Source organism: Dipodomys merriami, unplaced genomic scaffold (genome assembly GCF_024711535.1).
Source record: "Dipodomys merriami isolate MVZ:Mamm:240054 unplaced genomic scaffold, mDipMer1.0.p SCAF_249, whole genome shotgun sequence".
NCBI classification, from domain to species: domain Eukaryota; kingdom Metazoa; phylum Chordata; class Mammalia; order Rodentia; family Heteromyidae; genus Dipodomys; species Dipodomys merriami.
The window spans coordinates 926699-947541 of record NW_027203926.1 but is presented as its reverse complement, the minus strand read 5'-3'; the positions used below and the strand labels follow the sequence as shown (position 1 = coordinate 947541).

General features: G+C 37.0%; 1 protein-coding gene across 1 annotated transcript; it reads left to right on the top strand.

Annotated features, from left to right (window-relative positions):
* Window positions 1-1487: 1487 nt before the first annotated feature.
* On the top strand, window positions 1488-20338 carry LOC138836109 (cytochrome P450 2C5-like). Its single transcript, XM_070034600.1, has 9 exons — window positions 1488-1722; window positions 2850-3012; window positions 3198-3347; window positions 5406-5566; window positions 7216-7392; window positions 11095-11242; window positions 14883-15070; window positions 16138-16279; window positions 19011-20338. The coding sequence occupies exons 1-9, from the start codon at window positions 1555-1557 to the stop codon at window positions 19190-19192; spliced, it is 1479 nt and encodes a 492-aa protein (XP_069890701.1). The 5' UTR covers window positions 1488-1554; the 3' UTR covers window positions 19193-20338.
* The last annotated feature ends 505 nt before the right edge of the window (window positions 20339-20843 follow it).

Sequence of the window (20843 nt, the reverse complement as noted above, 5' to 3'; positions counted from 1 at the left end):
CAAACCCCAGTACCACCAAAATTAAAATTTAAACTATCTGCCATTGTTAACTTAGAAAAAAATATAATATCCTTACAAATATACCTTAACTTAAGCATTACTTTCCTAACAACATGTGTTATCTTAGTAGTATTTGAGACTTCCAGGTTTGCATTCTGTGGTGGTTTTTTACTTAAGTTTAAACTTCTTTATGACCCATGATGACTCGATAATGCTCTCGATACTGTCCCTTCTTTACTGTGTATTTTTTTTTATTGGCATCAATGCGTTATACAAGAGGCTTTCATATTGATATATGCATTTATGCAAACATTGTATCTAGTCTTATTTTCAGTTCCTTAAAATAAGAGATCAAAAGCCAGACACTAGTGGCTCATGCCTGTAGTCCTAGCTACTCACCAGGCTGAGATCTGAAGCCAGCCCAGGCAGGAACGTCCATGAGACTCTTATCTCCAATTAACCACCCAAAAACCAGAATTGGCATCGTGGCTCAAGTAATAGACTGCTTGCCTTGAGCTGAAGAGCTCAGGGACAGTGCCCAGGCCCAGAGTTCAAGCCCCACAACTGACAGAAAAAAAAAGATTAAGATCAGCATAACAGCTTTTCTTGTTGTGAATGTAAAATAGACAAGCCATCATTCTTCATGCCTCATGACTAAGTCACATGAAGACTTTCCCCTTGGTTTTACTGAGCAAGTTTCAATGCTGCAGTGTTGGGAAGAGAATTCCAGGACTGTTCTTCAGGAAATTATCGGGATTACAATGGCCATGAGACAATCTCCCTGATAGCCTAACTCTTCTACCTATGAGCCACTCAGCATTGAGATTTCCCGCTTACTCCTGATTCTCCCTTATCTCATTATGATTGTAACTTTCCATTTTTTTTTCCTGTTATACAGTGTTCAAGGACCTGAAACCTTTGGTCAGTACTCAATATATAGTTTGCGTTTCAGAATGTTTGACTACATTTAGTTAGAAATAAAAATCAATGAGTTTACTACCTTTTTGAGGAGTCCCATTAGTGACAACACATCTCGAAGTGTTGTATAGAGCAAAAAACAAATTTAAATGTACATTTCATAGAACATACAGAATATCCTCAAATCCATAACTTCCCAACTTGTTACTGATCTGAGAATCAAGAAATGTCTTCTTTATCTGACTTATATATTGTAATCCCTCTGTTCATCTACCTTTATAGTAACCCTTTTTTTTGAGTAATGTTCTTATATATTAAGTCATAGATTTTAGTACTTCTTAATCATGGCTGTACATTGAACGCATGTAGGTTTGTATTTTACATTAGCAATATTTGATTGCCAAAAACTGCAACTAAAATACATTCTCCGATGTGCCCTTTGGGAAGAGGGACACGTGTACAGCTCATTCTACTTTTATCTCTATCATTGGGACAAAGTCTAATCAGAAGAGATGGGAAGGTAACACCTACCTAATTCATGACTAAAACATCAAAGAAGCACACACTAGAGTCTCAGGGAGCATTATAAAAGGTCAGCACTGCAAGCTAACAGTACTCTCAGAAGAAAAGGCCTCAATGGGTCCAGTAGTTGTCTTGGTGCTGGGTCTCTCCTGTCTGCTTCTCTTTTCAATATGGAGACAGAACTCTTGGAGAAGGAAGCTCCCTCCAGGCCCCACTCCTTTCCCAATTATTGGAAATATATTGCAGATTGATACTAAAGACATCACTAAATCTTTAACCAGTGTAAGTACTCTTCATGTTTGCCCAGTGGTCTCTGACAAGAGATAAATTAAACCATATTATAAATCTAATAGCATGATTGAGTCTTATAAAGCAAAATTCTTGTATAAAGTGTTATATGCCTGTGACTGTTCCAGTTTGTTTTTCAATCATGGAATGAAGTAATGTATTATGTGAGTGAGTTATTTTCCATTATAGTCTCAGTCACAAAATTGCAAATGTTATGGATCTTAGTTTAACAGCTATGTTTATGTTTTTTTTCCTGAAGATTCATGGTAAGGAAAGTGTTGTGATTAAATGTTCAATTAAAAAACTCAGAGCATATTACACATGGGTTTTTATTCAGAATCATCATGGAAGTTAACTTATCTGAGAGGTTGTGGAAATATCTGTGAAGATGAGATAACATAAAGACATGAAATCATTTAGGGGATACTGATGGTGTCAGAATCCACCTGGATTTTTTCATAAAATATTTGTCTGGGGCAAAGAATGCTGCTGGGGAAGAAATTGTATTGGAAGGTATTTCGTGTACTGGGGCAGCCTCTGTGGAGTCCACCCTCTGTTTCTAATGCCAATCGATCCCAAACCGTCCTGGCGTATAGAAGCACCTGTGCTGATTTAAAACTTCCAGTTTCTCATTTGTCCCATGAAGTGAGATCTCAACAGTAAGAGCTTCACAGGTTATCTGAAAGTAGTTATCTGGCTATTGATTTGGTGTGCAAATGAGAATTAAACATATCTCAAGCAAGGAATGTTCAATAGGCAGAAGTTCAACTATGAGTCTTCTATTCATTACCTATGCAGCTCTAGAAATGAATTTAGAATCTACAGACGTCTGTTTCTTTCTTTGTGAAACATGACAAGCCTGCTGTGTGTTTTCATGTGAGGATGATTTACAATGATGTATCAACTGCCTGGTCCACTGCATGGCACAGTGTAGGCCATCTCTAAATGACAGCTATAACAGACCCCCTTTATAACGTATGAACTTTGGAAATATTTGAAGTTGTGTTTGCTAAAATAAAGAAGCATAAAAAATACAATGATGGTATCAGTTTTGCTCAGGCTCAACCTAAGGAGCCAACAGTGACTTCTTCCACTAGTATATTTTTCTTCTGATTTTCCAGTTCTCAAAAGTCTATGGCCCTGTGTTCACTCTGTATTTGGGCATGCAGCCCACTGTGGTGTTGTATGGATATGAAGCAGTGAAGGAAGCTCTGATTGACCATGCGGAGGAGTTCTCTGGAAGAGGCAGATTTCCAGTGGCTGAGAAATATGGTAAAGGCCTTGGTAAGTGTACCTATGCATGTGTGTGTATATTTGTGTGCTGGGCAGAGGAGGCGGTGGTAAGGAGGATGGAAAATGAGGCCAGATGGGTTCTTTACTCAGCGTTTGACCTTTCCTGTGGCTGTCATGTTTTGGCTTCCTTTTCTTGCTTGATTTCTCCATCCATGTATCTGCTTCCTCTCATTTAGGAATTGTTTTCAGCAATGGACACACATGGAGAGAGATGAGGCGCTTCTCACTCATGACCTTGCGGAATTTGGGGATGGGGAAGAGGAGCATTGAAGAGCGTGTTCAAGAGGAAGCCCGCTGCCTCGTGGAGGAGTTGAGGAAAACCAAGGGTGGGAGCTGCTTTATATCACTTCTTTAGACACGGTTGTCAAAGGCTCCATTAAGTCCCTTCTGTCTCAGATAAGGATTCTTTTGTTTTCAAATCAGAAATTGTGAATGTGAATTTTCTTTTTTTAAATTATGCTGATACTGTGGCCTTGAACTCTGAGTTTTAAACTCTTGCTTAGCTCATGTCTGGTGCTCTACCATTTGAGCTACACCTCCAGTTCAAACTTGTTGCTGGTAAGTTACTATAAGTGTCATAGGTTTGCACATATTTGGCCATCCAGGGCTGGTTCCCAGATTTAAGCCTTCTGAGTGAGGTAGGGTTTTAGTCATGAACCACACCAGTATCTGACTAAATAGATGCATGAGTTTCATTTCTGAGGAGTTAAGGAACAATGCATGCCTCTTAACATAATTCAGGGTACGTAGTGAAGTCTTTTCAGGTCAGTGCTTGCTACATGAACAGGGTGACAATGACCCTATCAACCCTCAGAGACCCCCATATAAATGCAGCTATATGATATGCTCATTTTCATTGACATTTCAATGATTCCTCAGTACCCATGCCTGCAATTGTGGATAGGCATGATGTGGTGTAAGATATGATTCCCTTTGCTTTATTATCTCTGATTAGAAGTCACATAAAAATTATTTTTCTGCAAACATAGAACAATTGTTACAGAGCAACATTAGTTATTTCTTCTTACTTAGGACTTTAGAGTTTTTATTTTCACATGTTGAGTAACTATGTGCTCTATCATGAATCTGTAAAATACACAGATTGATTAAATGATTCAATTAGCTATATTTCAACTATTATAATTCTTTATCCAGCCTTCTTTTACTATATTCTAGCTCAATTTTCAGTTTTGCCTATCACTTTTCTCCATGTTTATTAGATTTTTTGTTGAAAATCTACAGTATTTACTCCCATAACCAAATCTACTAACCTGTAATCACAATGATAGGATTGTCCACATGGATTCTAATGACCTGGCTTTTTGACTTCATTCTTCCAAATAAAGTGGAAGACTGAAAATCAGATTCAACCTATGAATGACTCACACATGCAGTCATAAAAAATCTCAATAACTTACCAAGTAACCATTTCTTTCAAAGTTAAAACAATTTTCTGAGAGCTTAGACTCATTTCAATCTTTAAGTAACCCCCATACATGAAACCAATTCAATGAATATTCTCCATTTCAAATGTCCACACCCATTCACAATGCTGTTAATTCATGATCACTTATGTCTATGATTTAAACTCAGTAACACCATACATATTCATTATTTTCCCAGTGGCAATTTCACTGTACACAGAGTGCAAAAATAATTCTTTCATTTATCTGTCAAATGCTAGAACCACAGAGATAGATGAATTTAAAATATATCAAACATATTATTCATCCCAGAATTCCAAAAGGTCAGCCTTGTCTGTAAGTTAAATTTGGTGTTTAATTAGGAATACTGTCTTTATTTCCTAAGGAAGAAATTTGCTCTTAAATATTGAAATAAATAGGAGTCTCCCATTTATTAATTTTATGTTTTGCGTGCTGTACCTGGCTTTTATATTTAATAAAAGGTTTAAATTTAGTTATTTTTAAAATCCTCATACAACATGAATGCATTCTGTTTTTTTTACCTTGGTTCCTTCTAGTATTTGAACTTTAGTACAGTCTATCTTTTTAGTTCCTCTCCATTGATGATTCAAAAAAACTACAGGTACCTGATATTCTCTCCCTTTCTTTCTCAGTGTTGTGTAGTCTATAGGCTTGGGAAACAGATGTATTACTTCTCTGAAATGTTGATTATTAGCTGCATGAATGTCTTTTTTTTTCTAAAATAGCGTACATCTGGGATTGAATGACTATAGGTAAATGCAATTATTTTGCTCTTTGGTTTGTACTGAAGCTTCAAGTAAAGTGATATGCTGGTTTAATTCAAATGGGATATTTGCATGTTAAAGAAATTTATAAGTAAAATAGTAATAAAATGGTAAAGATGACAAAGGCTGAGTACAGTATGTCATATGTATATTTCATTTGTTTCTGACTCTTCAGGCTCACCCTGTGACCCTACCTTCATCCTGGGCTGTGCTCCCTGCAATGTCATTTGCTCCATTGTTTTTCAGAATCGTTTTGATTATAAAGACCAGAACTTCCTGAACTTGATGGAAAAATTCAATGAGAATGTCAAGATTCTGAGCTCATCATGGATGCAGGTAAAGCCAAGATCTTTTCTTCCTAAGAAAACACTTGTGGTTTTTTTTTTCAACAGACCCAAATTAAATAGGGTGAGCACTAAGGTGCACACCTGGACCCAACAGTGCTATCTAAAGCATGGTAGAGTGCCATTCAGGAAGTTACTGCCTATGGCAACGTGTTCTAGCATTTTCCCTATTCTATTTTGGTAGTAGCTTCAAAGTTTCTGGTTTTATATTAAGATCCTTGATCAACTTTGAATTCATATCACCACAGGGCAAGAGAAAAAGTTGTAGTTCATTTTTCTGCAGTTCCAAAATAGAGCAATGAAGCTTGTTGGAAGTGGTTTGGGAAGCAGGGAAGGGAAGGATGAGGGAGAGTAGCAGAGGAGGTGAGTCTCATCTAGATATATTGCATAGCTGGGCCCTGTTGGCTCATGCCTAAAATGCTAGTTACCCGGGAGACTGAGACCTGGAAGATCAAGGATTGGAGCCATCCAGGGCAGAGAACTCTGCCAGATCTCATCTCTCAGTGCATCAGCAGAAAACAGGGCAGGAAATGTAGCTCCAGTAGCAGAGCACCAGCCATAAGGAAGAAAACCAACCAAGAGCCTGAGGCCCTCAGTTCAAACCTTGGTACTGACACCCAAAGGAAAGATGTATTTCATTTATATATAGACATATCAGAATGAAAGCCTTTGATAACTAACTGATGCTAAAAGAAATGGAAGAAAAAGAATATCCAGTAAACAGTTGAAAGAGATATCTAAGTTTATATTTTATATCCATTAAAAATAGTCCAAATATAGGATTGACTCAAGTTAATGAACTCAAGCAATTAATTTGATATTTCCCATTAAATCCCAAAGGGATATTCCTTTAAATTGCTTTGTTCAGTTCCAAATAGATGCCTAGTGGATCAGTGGATATCCAGGTCCTTAGTGAAGGTTTACATTTCCCAGAGGTTTGTTTTCCAATCTGACATCTTATACTATTCATACTATTACTTGGAAAGAAGTATTTTTCCTCAGAGAGGAAGCATATTAGAAACAATGGAAGCTGCTAGGAATCACTGAGTAGGGTCAGAGTGTTTGCTGATTCCACTGTGATCCTAGAGGATGAAGTAGTCTGGGGAGAAATGAGAAAATTAATTTATAAAAAATCCTCACAATGTCTTCCCTTGTACGATTCAACATGACCTAAACTCTGCAAAAATTAATAATTATGTGATCATGCAGAAGTCAGTTAGAAAATCTGGCATGAGACAGTTTTAGGGCATCCAGTCATGGGAATTGAACTCTGGGCTTGGGTGCTGCCCTTGCGCTCTTCAGCTCAAGGTAAACGCTCTACTGCTTGAGCCACAACGCCACTTCCAGTTTTCTAGTGATCTATTGGAGATAAGCGTCTCACAGAATTTCCTGCCGGGGCTGGCTTTGAACTGAGATCCTCAGATCTCAGCCTCCTGAGTAGCTAGGATTACAGGTGTGAGCCACGGTCACCTGGCTTTTAGGGCATCCTTGAATCCCTCTCATTTTATATGTTCCTTCAAAATTTCCCTTTAAAATGGGAGCCATATATCATTTCTATTTACACCCATGTTTTCTATAATATGTATAGTATGTTCATGCAAATATACTTTTATTTAATAAATTATTATTTTTAACTTTTAGATCTACAACCTTTATCCTGATATCCTTGATTATGTACCAGGGAGCCATAAAAGAGTACTAAAAAATGTTAATGATATAAATAGCTTTATTTTGAAGAAAATAAAAGATCACGAGGAATCACTGGATGTTAACAATCCAAGAGACTTGATTGATTATTTCCTGATTAAAATGAAACAGGTAAAATGTTAAAATTCTGCAGTTATTTGAAATCTTGAACATTTTGTGTCACATTGAATAGTGGGTGTTACTAAAGATGTTTAAACAGTCAGACCAACAGTGCTTGAAAAAATAAGCTATCAGTTATGTAAATGAATCTACACTAAACATCCTGGGAAACAAAATTAATTTGTTAAATAATTAGAATGCATTTACTCTTTTATTGTATAAAAATTGTCTGAATAAGGAGAATGAAAATGAAACAGAAACAGTTAAACAGAAACAATTGCCATGCAAAGTATTGTATCATTATATAAAGACGGGTGTCATTATTATATAATGTATAGAATAGAATGCCAAATTAGTGTGGACTTCCTATATGTTCTGTAAGATAGAATTGGCCTTGAAGAAATAATTCTGGAATGATGCTTAATTGGTCATGGTTCATCATCCTTAAAAGTTTTTTTTGTAATATTTAAAAATATATATGCATCACAGTATTATATTACTATACTTTTCATTAACAAATTAATTGTACAATGACCTCATTTGTGATATTTTATAGATGAGATTAATGTATTTTAGTCAAATTTATGTCTTCTATTATGAACTATATAGATTTTAGTGTGTTTTATTATTTTTTCACATAAACATATAATGAAATATACTATATAGGTAACATATATATAAAATGCACATAGATAATGCCTAGATGATAGATATATGCATAATACTGCAATCAACTAAGTATAGTTGATTCCTTCTTAGTTATCATGGGGTTACTATAACAAATTTATGACAGCCTTCTGTGAAATTATAGCAAATTCGCTTCTAACTGAAACATTTAATCTTTCCCCGGCCTCCAATTGCATTCTTGTTAGGTTCTTTTTGTCACAAATGACATCTTTAATACATTGGGTATCTATAGCATTCATCTAGGATTATTGCCTTAGGTATCTCCTTAAAATGTGTATAAATTAAAAAAGAGTTTGAATACAAAAATATAGTATAATTAGCATTCATATTTTTCTGTAGGGGCATAGATATAACAAGGATGCATACATACTTCTTGATATGGCATGTATTTGTTTTAGTTTCAGCTTTAGTTTCTACTTGAAAACTGACTCCCTTTAGCACTTTTTTTTTTTTTTTTTTTTTTGTCAGTCATGGGGCTTGAACTGTGGGCCTGGGCATGGTCCCTCAGCTCTTCAGCTCATGGCTAGCACTCTACCACTTGAGCCACAGCACCAACTTTCGGTTTTCTGGTGGTTTATTGAAGAGTCTCATGGACTTTCCTGCCCAGACTGGCTTTGAACCTCTATCCTCAGATCTCAGCCTCCTGAGTAGCTAGGATTACAAGTGTGAGCAACTGCTGCCCAGCCCCTTGGCACTTCTTATATAGTAGATCTATTCATGAGAGACTCTTCTCTTTTATTTATCTTTTTTTTTGGTCAGTTGTGGGGCTTGAACTCTGGGGCCTGAGTGCTGTCCCTCAGCCCTTCAGCTCAAGGCTAGTGCTCTCCTACTTGAGCCACAGCGCCACTTCCAGTTTTTTGGAGGTTTATTGGAGATAAGGGGCTCACAGAGTTACTGCCTGGGCTGGCTTTAAACGGTGATCCTCAGATCTCAGCCTCCTGAGTAGCTAGTATTACAGGTGTGAGCAATAGCACCTGGCTACTTTTATTTATCTTAAGAGTACTAATTTCTCCTGCATGATGGTAGGATATGATATAAAATTGGTGTTTTAGTCCATGACATGGAATGATTAGGTTTTCATTCACTTAGATTTTCATTCAGTTTTCAATACTTATACAACCCAGATTATAATGGGGTATGTGCTTTGAAACTATAAAATCTCCCAATTCATTTTGACAGATGAAAGTTTTAATATTGGTGGTTGAGCACAATATTTAGAGTAATTTTAACTTAAGCTTTAAGAGTAATTGTAACTTGGTGATCATAGAAAAGTCCATACAATAGATATTACCGAAGTTTGTTTAACTTGACCAATTTAAAAAGCACCTGAAGTTGATATTTTCAAATGAGATGAATCTTTTCCTAGCAAGAACAAATGTTGAGAAATTCACTTTTTAAAAATTATTTCATTACATAATATTAGCTAGACTACAAGTCATCTGGAGATTATAAAAGCATGATGGATTTAATGTTGGCCCAGGGGCCAGTGAGAAAATGATGTATTTTGACCATTTAATGATTTCCTCATTCAATATTTAAAACTTCAACCTTGGGCTGGGAAGTTGGATCAGTGGTAGAATGCTTGCCTCCCATGCATGAGGCCCTGGGTTCGATTCCTCAGCACCGCATAAGCAAAAAAGCCAGAAATGGCTAGAGGCCTTGAGCTGAAGAGCTGAGGGAGAGCGCCTAGGCCCAGACTGACACAAAACCCACCCCCCAAAAAACCCCAAAACAAAAAAACAAAAAACTGCAGCCTTGTTGGCAACCTAGTTTCGCACCATCTTCTCAGTCCTTGACACTGCTTTATGCATCCTCTCTCCTTTGTTCCAAGACAAGTTAATGTGAACACCTTTTGTCTTCATGATTAGTGTCTCTTCAGCTCATGCATTCCTAGTCCTTCCTTCTCAGGTTCCCTAGACCCCCGTCTTCGTGCTTCCCATCTGCTAGCCCATCTAGTTTTTTATTTTTTTGCCCATCCTGGAGCTTGAACTCAGGGCCTGGGCACTGTTCCTGCACCTCTCTATGCTGAAGGCTAGCACTCTACCACATTAGCTATAGCACAACTTCTGGCCTTTTCTGTTTATGAGGTACTGAGGAATCAAACCCAGGGGGCTTCATGCATGCTAGGCAAGCACTCTACCACTATGCCACATTCCCAGCCTCCATCTAGGTGTTGTTTGTTTGTTTGTTTGTTTGTCATGGGGGCTGAACTCTGGTCCTGAGCACTGTCCCTCAGCTCTTCAGCTCAAGGCTAGTGCCCTACCACTTGAGACACAGCACCATTTCTGGCTTTTTTCTGCTTATGCGGTGCTGAGGAATGGAACCCAGGGCCTCATGCATGCAAGACAAGCACTTTATCACTGAGCCAACTCCCCACCCCTTTCCAATCTAGTTTTGATGAACTAATTCTTACTTCTTTTGACCTTTAGGCTTTGCTCCTTTTAGCATTTTTCACACTCAATATTGAGCATATGTAAATTTTTGATACAAGAAGTTAAATTGCAACTGGGAACTAATAACTGTAAAGCTAGCTGTTCAATTGGTTGAGATCTGAGGATCAAGGTTTGAAGCCAGCCTGGGCACAAAAGTCCCAGGGACTCTTATCTCCAATTTAAACAGTAAATAGTTCGAAGTGGATCGCCCTAGGCTTGAGCCAAAAAGTTCAAAGACAACACCCATTGCCCAAGTTCAAACCCCTGGCCCACTACCACCACCACCAAAATAGTTTAATTGCAGATTCTTGCTTCAGGTTTACACCTATGTCCCTGATTTTCCTAGTTCTATTAGTCAATCTTCTGATACTTTAAAATTAGAGAAAATTCACTTATTAGTGACTTAAACTTTACTGTATCGGTTAGAGTAACGACAGCACAGTAGGCCTGAAGCCTTAGCCTCAGCTAGTCACCACCCCATGTCATTGTGCTTTTCTCTTAGTCTTTTATTATACAACTTCATACCACTGTGAGATACTGTAACTTCAATGTCATCACATGTTCTGGTAAATAATATAATTGTATTAAATCTTAGGACCAGGAAAATCACAAGGAGCCATCAGAATTTACTACTGAAGGCTTGACAATTGCTGCATTGGATTTATTTGGTGCTGGGACAGAAACGACAAGCACAACACTGAGATACTCCCTGCTGCTCCTGCTGAAGCACCCCCATGTCACAGGTAGGTGAATTCCAGGAAAATATAGGAAAGACACTGCTAGCAATTTGCATTGTCAGATGTCACACAGCCCAACATCCTGTGCCATCAGCTGACATCAGAGAGAAGTGATCAGAACAGGCTATAGGAATAGGAACAAGACTGTGCTCTGGTGTCCAGATTTTATAGTAAGTAATTATTGGAAAACAGGTTAAGCATAAATTGACATAAGTTACATATTGATTTTACACCAAAAATTCCAGTTTTTATAATAGGCAAGTTTTTTACTATACCTTTCCTTATTCTAACAATTCTAATGTTAGCATAGACCAAAGAGACCTCTTGTCACTAATACATAAGTACAAGTCCTAGAAATTAATGAGGGTGTCTGGGACATGTTCTAAAGACAGACTCATTAGAAAGGTATTATTGCGGCAGAAGCCATACCTGAAGGAATTTTACAATTTCAGAAGTCTAACTTTGTGAAATTTATGTTTTATAAAGTAAGGATTTTAAAAGACACCCATAATTTTTCTATTACAATGTTATTTTATATTTAAAGAGTTCTAGTTGAAGAAATACTGTGGAAAGATTTAGGAAATAATGATAAAATAATTTTAAATGAGAATTAGTCCTATGATTAAACAAATGAGAGGAGAATACTAGACAGATAAGAAGTCATATCCTTACAAATATCCTTACCCTCAGGGTAGATGTAATTGTAAAATAACTGAGCCAGATACATGATACTTTCACCTAAATGTGATAACAGGAAAAGTTCTAAGGGAAGAAAAACCAAGCTATGTCTATAAAATTCCCTTAAAGTTTCCTATTTAGAAATAACAAGTGTTGAAGAAGATAGAAAACGCATTTAGCAAACAGACTCTATACTCACCACAGCTCCATTCATCAGGTGAAAAGAAAGACTCTCTCTCCACAGAAATTTGAACCTGGGAAACTCTGTACTCAGAAATTTTGAGTAAAGACAGTGAAGTGTAAAAATGAGAGGTCTGGTAAAGCCCTCTTGTTGTTTGTGATGCACACTTTTTATCTAATACTTGTTTCCTGAAATTCATCAGAAAAGTATATCCCCAGAGTGAAGAACTGTAAGAACCTCCATTTACCAATTTGATAGAAGATTCTCTCCAAGTGTGAAGCAGAACAAAGGGAATAAAAGCACCCACTCTGCATAAGGTTGTAACATTTCAAAACACCAGGATTAGAAAGGTCATCACAACTTCCAGAAAGACACAATTAAGTCTTATGTAAAGAGAAGGTGGAGATTGCATAAGAATTCTTTCTTTCTTTCTTTCTTTCTTTCTTTCTTTCTTTCTTTCTTTCTTTCTTTCTTTCTTTCTTTCTTTCTTTCTTTCTTTCTTTCTTTCTTTCTTTCTTTCTTTCTTTTTCTTTGGGGTCCAGTCATGGGGCCTGAACTCTGGGCGTGGGCACTGTTCTTCAGCTCTTCAGCTCAAGGCTATCGCTCTACCATTTGAGCCATAGCACCACTTCCAGCTTTGTTTTTTCAATCGAACCCAGGGCCTCAGGCATGCAAGGCAAGCGCTCTACCACTGAGCCACCTTCCCAGCCCCTACATAAGAATTGTTAAGAGTAGCTACTACCTATGTATTGATAAGAAAAGGTGGAAGAGTTAGACTTCCATATCACCTTTAACCTCATATCCCATTTTCTTTGTTTTCCCATAAAATATAATATAATGTATTTCATTCAGCTATCTAAAACCAAGATAAAGAAAATTATGGGCTCCAGAAACTAGGACAGAAAGGTCATGGAGTACTCTCAGACTGTCACTGAGGCTGCTAGAAACTCAACTTAGGAAATAACCACATCAGAACAAACCAGAAACCAATGATGCAAGGAGGGGAGACACTGTGAATGAAGAAGACATGGACAAGTGTCTTACATTTCCTACTTACTGAGCATATATTGCGAGACATTATAAACACCTATTTGTATATTTGCAAATAATTCTAACTCAGGAAATAGAAAATCATGAACTGATATGAAAGACAAGGGAAGTAGAATAAATAGAAAGTAATCCTAGTTTTCACTCAGGGAAGGATATTAATTAACATTAGCAATGTCAATGAAGTGAGGAGAAATGTGCATATGTATTTCCATGTATCTATTGTAGATGTGGCTAAATATTTGAGATAGAGATGTAAATGCAAATTTTGATCTCACATATTAGGAAATCCATAAATATTCTCTAAAAGTGATTAAAAAAATCAACCAGGCACCTGCACCAGTGGCCCATGCCTGTAATCCTACCTACTCACGAGGCTAAGATCTAAGGATCATAGTTTGAAGCCCATCTAGACAGGAAGGCCTGTGAAACTCTTATATGCAATGAACTACTCAGAAAAAGCCAGGAGTGTTTCTGTGGCTCAGGAACAGCACAGCACCCAGGCCCTGAGTTCAAGCCCCAAGTCTGGCAAAAAAAATGGGGGAAAAAAAGAAAAAAGAATGAACCATTATTTAGAAATATGAAGATAAGTTTCCAAGGCAGATACTAGAATGTCCAATATGGGGATCATTAGAAAGTGGTCGTTTAATAGTAGTATTATTGCAAATTACACATATGCATGCACAAACAGACACACTATTTGTATAATGTTTAAATCAAAACATTGGTTTTGACATTAAAATCAAACATTGGTTTGATTTTAACATAAACAGTGTTTCTTTTTTAAAGGACTGTCATTTCTTCTTCTGCATTTTTATTAGTGTAAATTAATTGTACAAAAAAAGTTAGTGCTGATACTTCTATATATATAGGTATACACACACACACACACACACACACACACTATATAACCTTCTTTTGTATCATTCAGCAGTGTATAAAAGAATTTCAATTCAACACATCAATTCATGAATTACAATGCATCTTCAACAATTTCACTCCTTACAATGTATTTTAATCCGAATTTTCACTTACTTGTATTCTGTTTACTTTTTGAATTATATTTATTTCTTTCCATATCAATTATAGAAGACATAATTTAAAGACATAATTAAAGACATAATTTCTTCTATATATTAATAGAGATTGAAAATCACTTTATGGTGAATCACTGCTTTTACAGCAAAAACATTTCTGAATTAGAACAAAATCGAAATATTTTATTAACATCTTAAACATCATACTGTTGTCATTCTTAGAGCCATTTATATTATTGTCTAGCCCATGGATTACCATTCATATTTGTAGAGATTTGGGAAATCTGGAGATATAAGTGAAGATAATAATGTTCTCAAAAATATACTTTTATTGTTAATATTTTATTTCCCTTATTTTGTAATGTTTTATGATAACAGTAGCAAAACTATATAGTACCTATAACAATAAAGGTATTTTACTTTAATATTTAAGGTACATTACATGTACATGAATAGTTTTTTGTTTTTTGTGTATTTTTTTACAAGAAGCTAAATTCTTACGAATATGTTAATGCATTTAAGGCTACTTAATAGGACAGTGAGGTGTGTATATATTGAAGTCTAAGCATTCCATGGGACATTTATTTTTTTTACCTTGAATCGTGTTCAGATACATAAACCATGAGTTTTATGAAGCACTGACTTACTCTGATCAATGTGCCACTTTTCTCCTGTTTCACCATTTCTTATTATGTCTCACCAGCTAAAGTTAAGGAAGAGATTGACCGTGTGATTGGCAGGCACCACAGCCCCTGCATGCAGGACAGGAGCCAAATGCCCTACACAGATGCTGTGCTGCATGAGATCCAGAGATACATTGATCTTGTACCCATGAGCCTGCCCCATGCAGTGACCCGTGATGTTAAATTCAGAGGGTATGTCATCCCCAAGGTGAGCTTGTTTCTTCTATCCCTGAGCTTCCAGAGACCCTGAGTTTCTGAGTTGTTTTTCTTTCCTTTTTTTTTTTTTTTGGGTCGGATTGTGAACTCTGGGCCTGGGCACTGTCCCTCAGCTCTTCAGCTCAAGGCTAGCACTCTACCACTTCAGCCACAGCGCCACTTCTGACTTTTTTTCCCCTGCTTATGTGGTGCTGAGGAATCGAACCCAGGGACTCATGCATGCGAAGCAAGCATACTACCACTGAGCCACCTTCCCAGCCCTCCATTGAGTTTTTAATTTGATTTATATAGCTTTTAATTTCCAAAATAGTAGTTTCTTTTTTTTTTTAAGATTTCTGTATCTTTATTGAAGGCATTGTTTGCCTTACTTCATTCAGATATTTATTTGTATTGTCTTTAAATTCACTCATGTTTTTATATATGTCCTTTTTCATTTTATTGATCATTCTTGTAGTCTTGTTTTGAGTTCTTTGGGCTTTCTTCTTCTTCAATATCCTTTATGTCTATTTCTACAGAATTGTTAAACTTCGGAGATATTTGCCTTTTTAAAATATTTTCCGTGTTCATATTTATTAGTTCTGAAGCCAGTTCATTGGTTGGAAGTCTTCATTACCTGTAGACAAGAAGATTGAACTAAGTGATTTTCATTTTATCTTAACTATTTGTTTTGATTTTTGTTGGTCATGGGGCTTGAACTCAGAACCTGGGCACTGTCACTGACTTTTTGCTCTAGAGCAGTGCTCTATCACTTTGAGCCACAGCTCCACTTCTGGTTTTCTGGTGGTTATTTGGAGATAAGATCCTCACAAATTTTCTTGTGTGGGCTGGCTTTGAACTGCAGTCCTCAGATCTCAGCCCCCTGAGTAGCTAGGTTTACAGGTGTGAGCCTCTGGCACCTGGCTTTATATACATATATATAAAAAAATATATGTATAGCTCTATATAGATCTAGGTATATATGTATAGATCTATATATAAGTATATATAGATATAGCTCTCTCTACATATATTATATATATTATATAATTAGCTTAGCTCATCTGTGTGTATTATTCCCAGGGCACAACTGTATTGCCATCATTGACGTCTGTACTATATGACCACAAGGAATTCCATAACCCAGAGATGTTTGACCCTGGCCACTTTCTGGATGAAAGTGGAAACTTTAAGAAAAGTGGCTACTTCATGCCTTTCTCAACAGGTAATAAAATTTTATTCCCATAATTCAAAATAACTTTGGGGGCGGGAGGGGGATGTCAGTTGGAACCTATATAAATCCTCCTTTGGGACTGATACATTTGCCCTAAGCTTGTGATTAGGAGCAGCACTCTCAATGCCCATGTACTTTCTTGTTCATGATGCATCCTCACTGTTTGACCAGATCAGTGAGGCTTCAGTTTCTCTGTGCATTTCTTCCACATTCAGCAAGGTAAAGCAAGCAATTCTGGCATTCTTTCTTTACATATTTCATAATGATCTCTTCCTAAACAGTAAAACTCATTTAGAATGGCCTCACTCACAATGAGAAAGATGATCTCATCACAAGTCCCTCCCCCATCTTTCTGGCATTTATCACTCCCAGGCTCCTCTACAGAATGAAATGTCTCCCAAAAGACATGGAAGAACACCAAAGAACGGTGAGGGAAGATCATCACAGATTACAAGACATCAGAATTTGTAGGGTGGAGTATTAACCAATTGATCACTTTCTTGTACCCCAATATTAAACAGAAAATGAACTAAGGAACATTGTAAGACATTTTGGTACTTCAAAGGGGACAGAGTAGACAGAAGACAGAGCAGAGCATTTTTAAGAAAGTTATGAACCACAAGAGCAGACCATTTACCCTCAGCCCAAAGTGTCAGAAAGTGTCAGATGATCTTTTGCACATATCAGGGGCCTGTGTCAGATATCCCACAGTGATCACAGACCACTGTGCTCTTCTTTTGATCCAAGATATGTGTCTTGGATATTGTATCTCGACACCTGCAGTATGTGTGCTGTGTGTCTGGCCAGGGAGCAGCCTTCCTGTTCTGATGCTGTGACTTTTTGTCTTTTTTTTTTGTTCATTTTTGTTGTTATTGTTGTTGGTTGTGAGGTTTGAACTGAGGGCCTGGCTGCTATCCCTGACCTTTTTTGCTCAAGGCTAGAGGTTTGAGCCACAGCTTCATTTCTGGTTTTCTGGTGGTTAATTGAAGATGAGAGTCTCATCCACTTTCTTAGCCCATGCTGGCTTCAAATCACCAGCCTTAAATTTCATCCTCCTGAGTAGCTAGGATTGTAGGCATGAGCCATTGGTGTCCAGCTAATGCTGGGACCTTTGATATCTGCTTTATATCAGTCACATAGATACCATGGGGAAAGCAGTAATCTCTCTTCAAATAATCACTTGATTACACAAAGGGAAACATTAAATAATGAGAAAATTATGCTTTCAGATGATTTTGTGCTTCAGTGAATCTCTGGACATGATATTTGGGAAACTGACTGAGAACAAGTATTTAAAAAAATAGTATTTCACTTTAACTTCATTTATTTTTTGTTTGTGTGGTGCCAAGCATTGAACGCAGGGCCTCATGCCTGCTAAACAAGCGCTCTACCACTGTGCCACATTGCCAGGCGAGGGCAAGATCTTATCGCTTGAAGGAAACAAAATGTGGTCTGGGTCTTGGTGTCTGTAAGGAAAAGTATCATAGACAAAAGGAATTACAGGATATAATATATTTAAACTTGTTTACCTTAAGTGGATAAAATGGAGAGTAGAGTGTCAATATTAAAATGTAAAAAGTGTTCATTGAACATTTTTCTAGGCACAGGTTACATGAGCAATAGGAATGGGTTTTCTTAGAAAAGCACAGATATCTCTAGAAAATACAAAGTTTATCAAAATTTTATAAATAGAATAATAAAACCCCATGAAAATTGTAATAAATTAAAATCTAGTATTATTTTAATTCCTCACCAACACTTCATAAAAGAATTATTAGCATCCTCATTTAATATATGAAGAAACTAAGGCTCAGATACTTTAAATAACTCATCCACATGGGTAGTGAGTGACAGAATCAAGATTTGACTTTTGAGTTGACTTTGAAAGCAGTGTTTCCATGGGATGAATTCCACTTAGAGTCAAGGGAAGGTCTAGTCCTCCACTCCTAAATGTGTATCACTCCACAGACCCAAAGATTTGAGGAAATCCCAAAGTACATGGTCACAGGCCTTCCTCATAAGTAAGGTTAATAGTAAGAGAGAAGAAATAGGAGTAGGCCTTCAGGTTGAGGATAAACAATTAATTCCTCATCTCAACTGCTGGGAAAAAATAAGATTGGAAGCTTAATTGTCTTCCAGAATTATGATTCCTTCCTTTTGCAGGGAACATAGTACAGTATCTGACATACTAATTCAGCAACCTCCAACTCAGTATAGAGAGAAAGAGAAAAGGGCAAAGAGAGGAGGAAAAATTTTTAAAAAGAGCATTTGTCACATAGAAATATTTAGTAAAAGGTTTACATAAAGATGGTAATCTATTTTTCTTTTAAATATAATTTGGTTTAGTATGGTTTGCCTTTGGATTTTTTTTTTAAAGACAGGATCTTAAAAATGTAGCTCAAATTGTTTACCAACTCAAGATTCTTCTGGCTTAGCCTCCCGTAGTGGAATTACAGATATGTGCTGCCGTTCTTAGATTATAAACAAAAACAACAACAAAAACAAAACTTTTAATGATGTATGTTAAGATTACGTGTTAGGTAGACAAATAGTTTCTCTGCCTTCCCTATGTACTTCCATGCATCTATCTGCTATGCAATTGGTAATTCTTTGAACAAAGATTGACACTTTCTTTTGCCAGTTACAAATGCAGTGCTTCATACTCTCACACTTCCATACATGAAGTCATTTCCTGCTTCGACTTTTTTTCTTTAAATTTCAGGCAAAAGGATTTGTGTTGGAGAAGGCCTGGCCCGCATGGAGCTGTTTTTATTCCTAACCACCATTTTACAGAATTTCAACCTGAAATCTCTCGTGGAGCCACAGGACCTTGATACCACTCCAGTTCTGAATGGGTTAATCTCTGTGCCACCATCATACCAGCTGAGCTTCATTCCAGTGTAAAGAAGAGCTCTGCTGTCTGGCTCCAGCTGTGCAGCAATCTGCTGTTCCCTTCCCTGAGGCATCACCCACCTCCTTCCCCTGCCAGGGATGCTTTCCTGTCCTCTCTTCTCACATCTCCCCTCTCCCTCCCAGATCCAGGAAGATCCATTCTCCATTTGGGAGGGTTTCCTGTGTCACTGTACTATCATATCTATAGTCCCCTTTGTTTAGAATATCCAAAACATAGTCTTATTCACAACCCCACCTGTTAATACTTACCTAATGCTGATTTACTAATATGCTAGGATGGCAAAACCATAAAATGATGACCATGTGACAACACAGACTCATTTCTCTGTATATTATCCATAATATTATTTTTCATGCCTTTGGTCATTGTTGGACTTTGCTACTTTGTTCAAAATTCAGTGACACAATGAAACAAATGAGTCCCATGTTGTCCCCATTACAGCAAGCACTGGCAATGGGAAGGGAAGATGGTAGGAAAACTCCTTGGCTATGTCACCTGTCATATCTGGAGATGTGGATTTAACAAACAAAAGCAATGTCCAGAGGCAGCTCCTCCTGGAGGAAAATGTTGTGAGACAGACATAGACAGAATAAACATTAAAGGCTAGTGTTCACATCTTTATTTTGGTGTTAGTGTGAACAAAAAATAAAATCAAAATACTCTTGTCAATTGATCTTTGCACTTGAAAGGAGATATGATTTTGTTTTCATGTTGATAATCATCTGCTTTATAATTTTTATTTATGCACATCAATTGTACATTTTAAGATGTTTCATATCTGCATACAATTTACTTTGACCATACCATTTTCCCTTCACTTTTGGCAGTACTAAGTTTTAAATTCAGGGCTTTATTCTTCCTATAAAAGAACTCTACTGATTGGACTGTCTCCTGCATGTTTTTCTGCTTTGTGCACATTGTTTTACACTGAACATAAATGTGATAACAGTTATAATAAGGGCACTAAATAATTTCTCCCATTTCATTTTTGAAACCTTCACAATTGTGCATCTAATGCACAATTTCCCCTTCCTTCTACCTTGTCATGTATCACATGAGAAGTAACATCATTTATCTACACTGCTGGTCTCATTTCCCAGAGGAAGCCCCTTGGCACAGCAATTTTTAAGCTAATATATTTTGGCCTAGATAAATACACAATCTGTACATATATCAATGAATTGTTATATATACAAGGTATATTTATACAGGGTATAAACATATATATGGTTTTCCATGAAATTGGGTTCACTATAAAATATATTGAACAGGTACTGGTAGCTCATGCCTGTAATCCTAGCTACTCAGGAGTCTGAGTTCAGAGGATTGGGGTTCCAAGCCAGCCCAGGCAGGAAAGTCCATGAGAATATTTTTTTTTTATTGTATTTTATTTTATTTGAGAACATACTGTACAGAGGGGCTACAATTACATGGGCAGGATAATGCATACATTTCTTACCAAGCATTGCAGCCTCCTCCTTTGTTTACCCTTCACTTCCCTTCCCCGCCTCCCCCCTCCCCCCACCCAATTTTACCCCCCTCCCCCCACCCAATTATACCACCCTCCCCCCACCCAATTATACCCCCCTCCCCCCCCACACCGACATTGTAAAGCTGGTTTTGACATGACATTTTGTACTT

What these genes read in the sequence shown, in the direction of transcription:
- LOC138836109 (XM_070034600.1), top strand. Translation starts at nt 1,555, where the DNA reads ATGGGTCCAGTAGTTGTCTTGGTGCTGGGTCTCTCCTGTCTGCTTCTC. An exon ending in GGAGTTGAGGAAAACCAAGG is followed by an intron (nt 3,348 to 5,405) that starts GTGGGAGCTGCT and finishes CTGACTCTTCAG; the next exon opens with GCTCACCCTGTGACCCTACC. An exon ending in GAGGGTATGTCATCCCCAAG is followed by an intron (nt 15,071 to 16,137) that starts GTGAGCTTGTTT and finishes TATTATTCCCAG; the next exon opens with GGCACAACTGTATTGCCATC.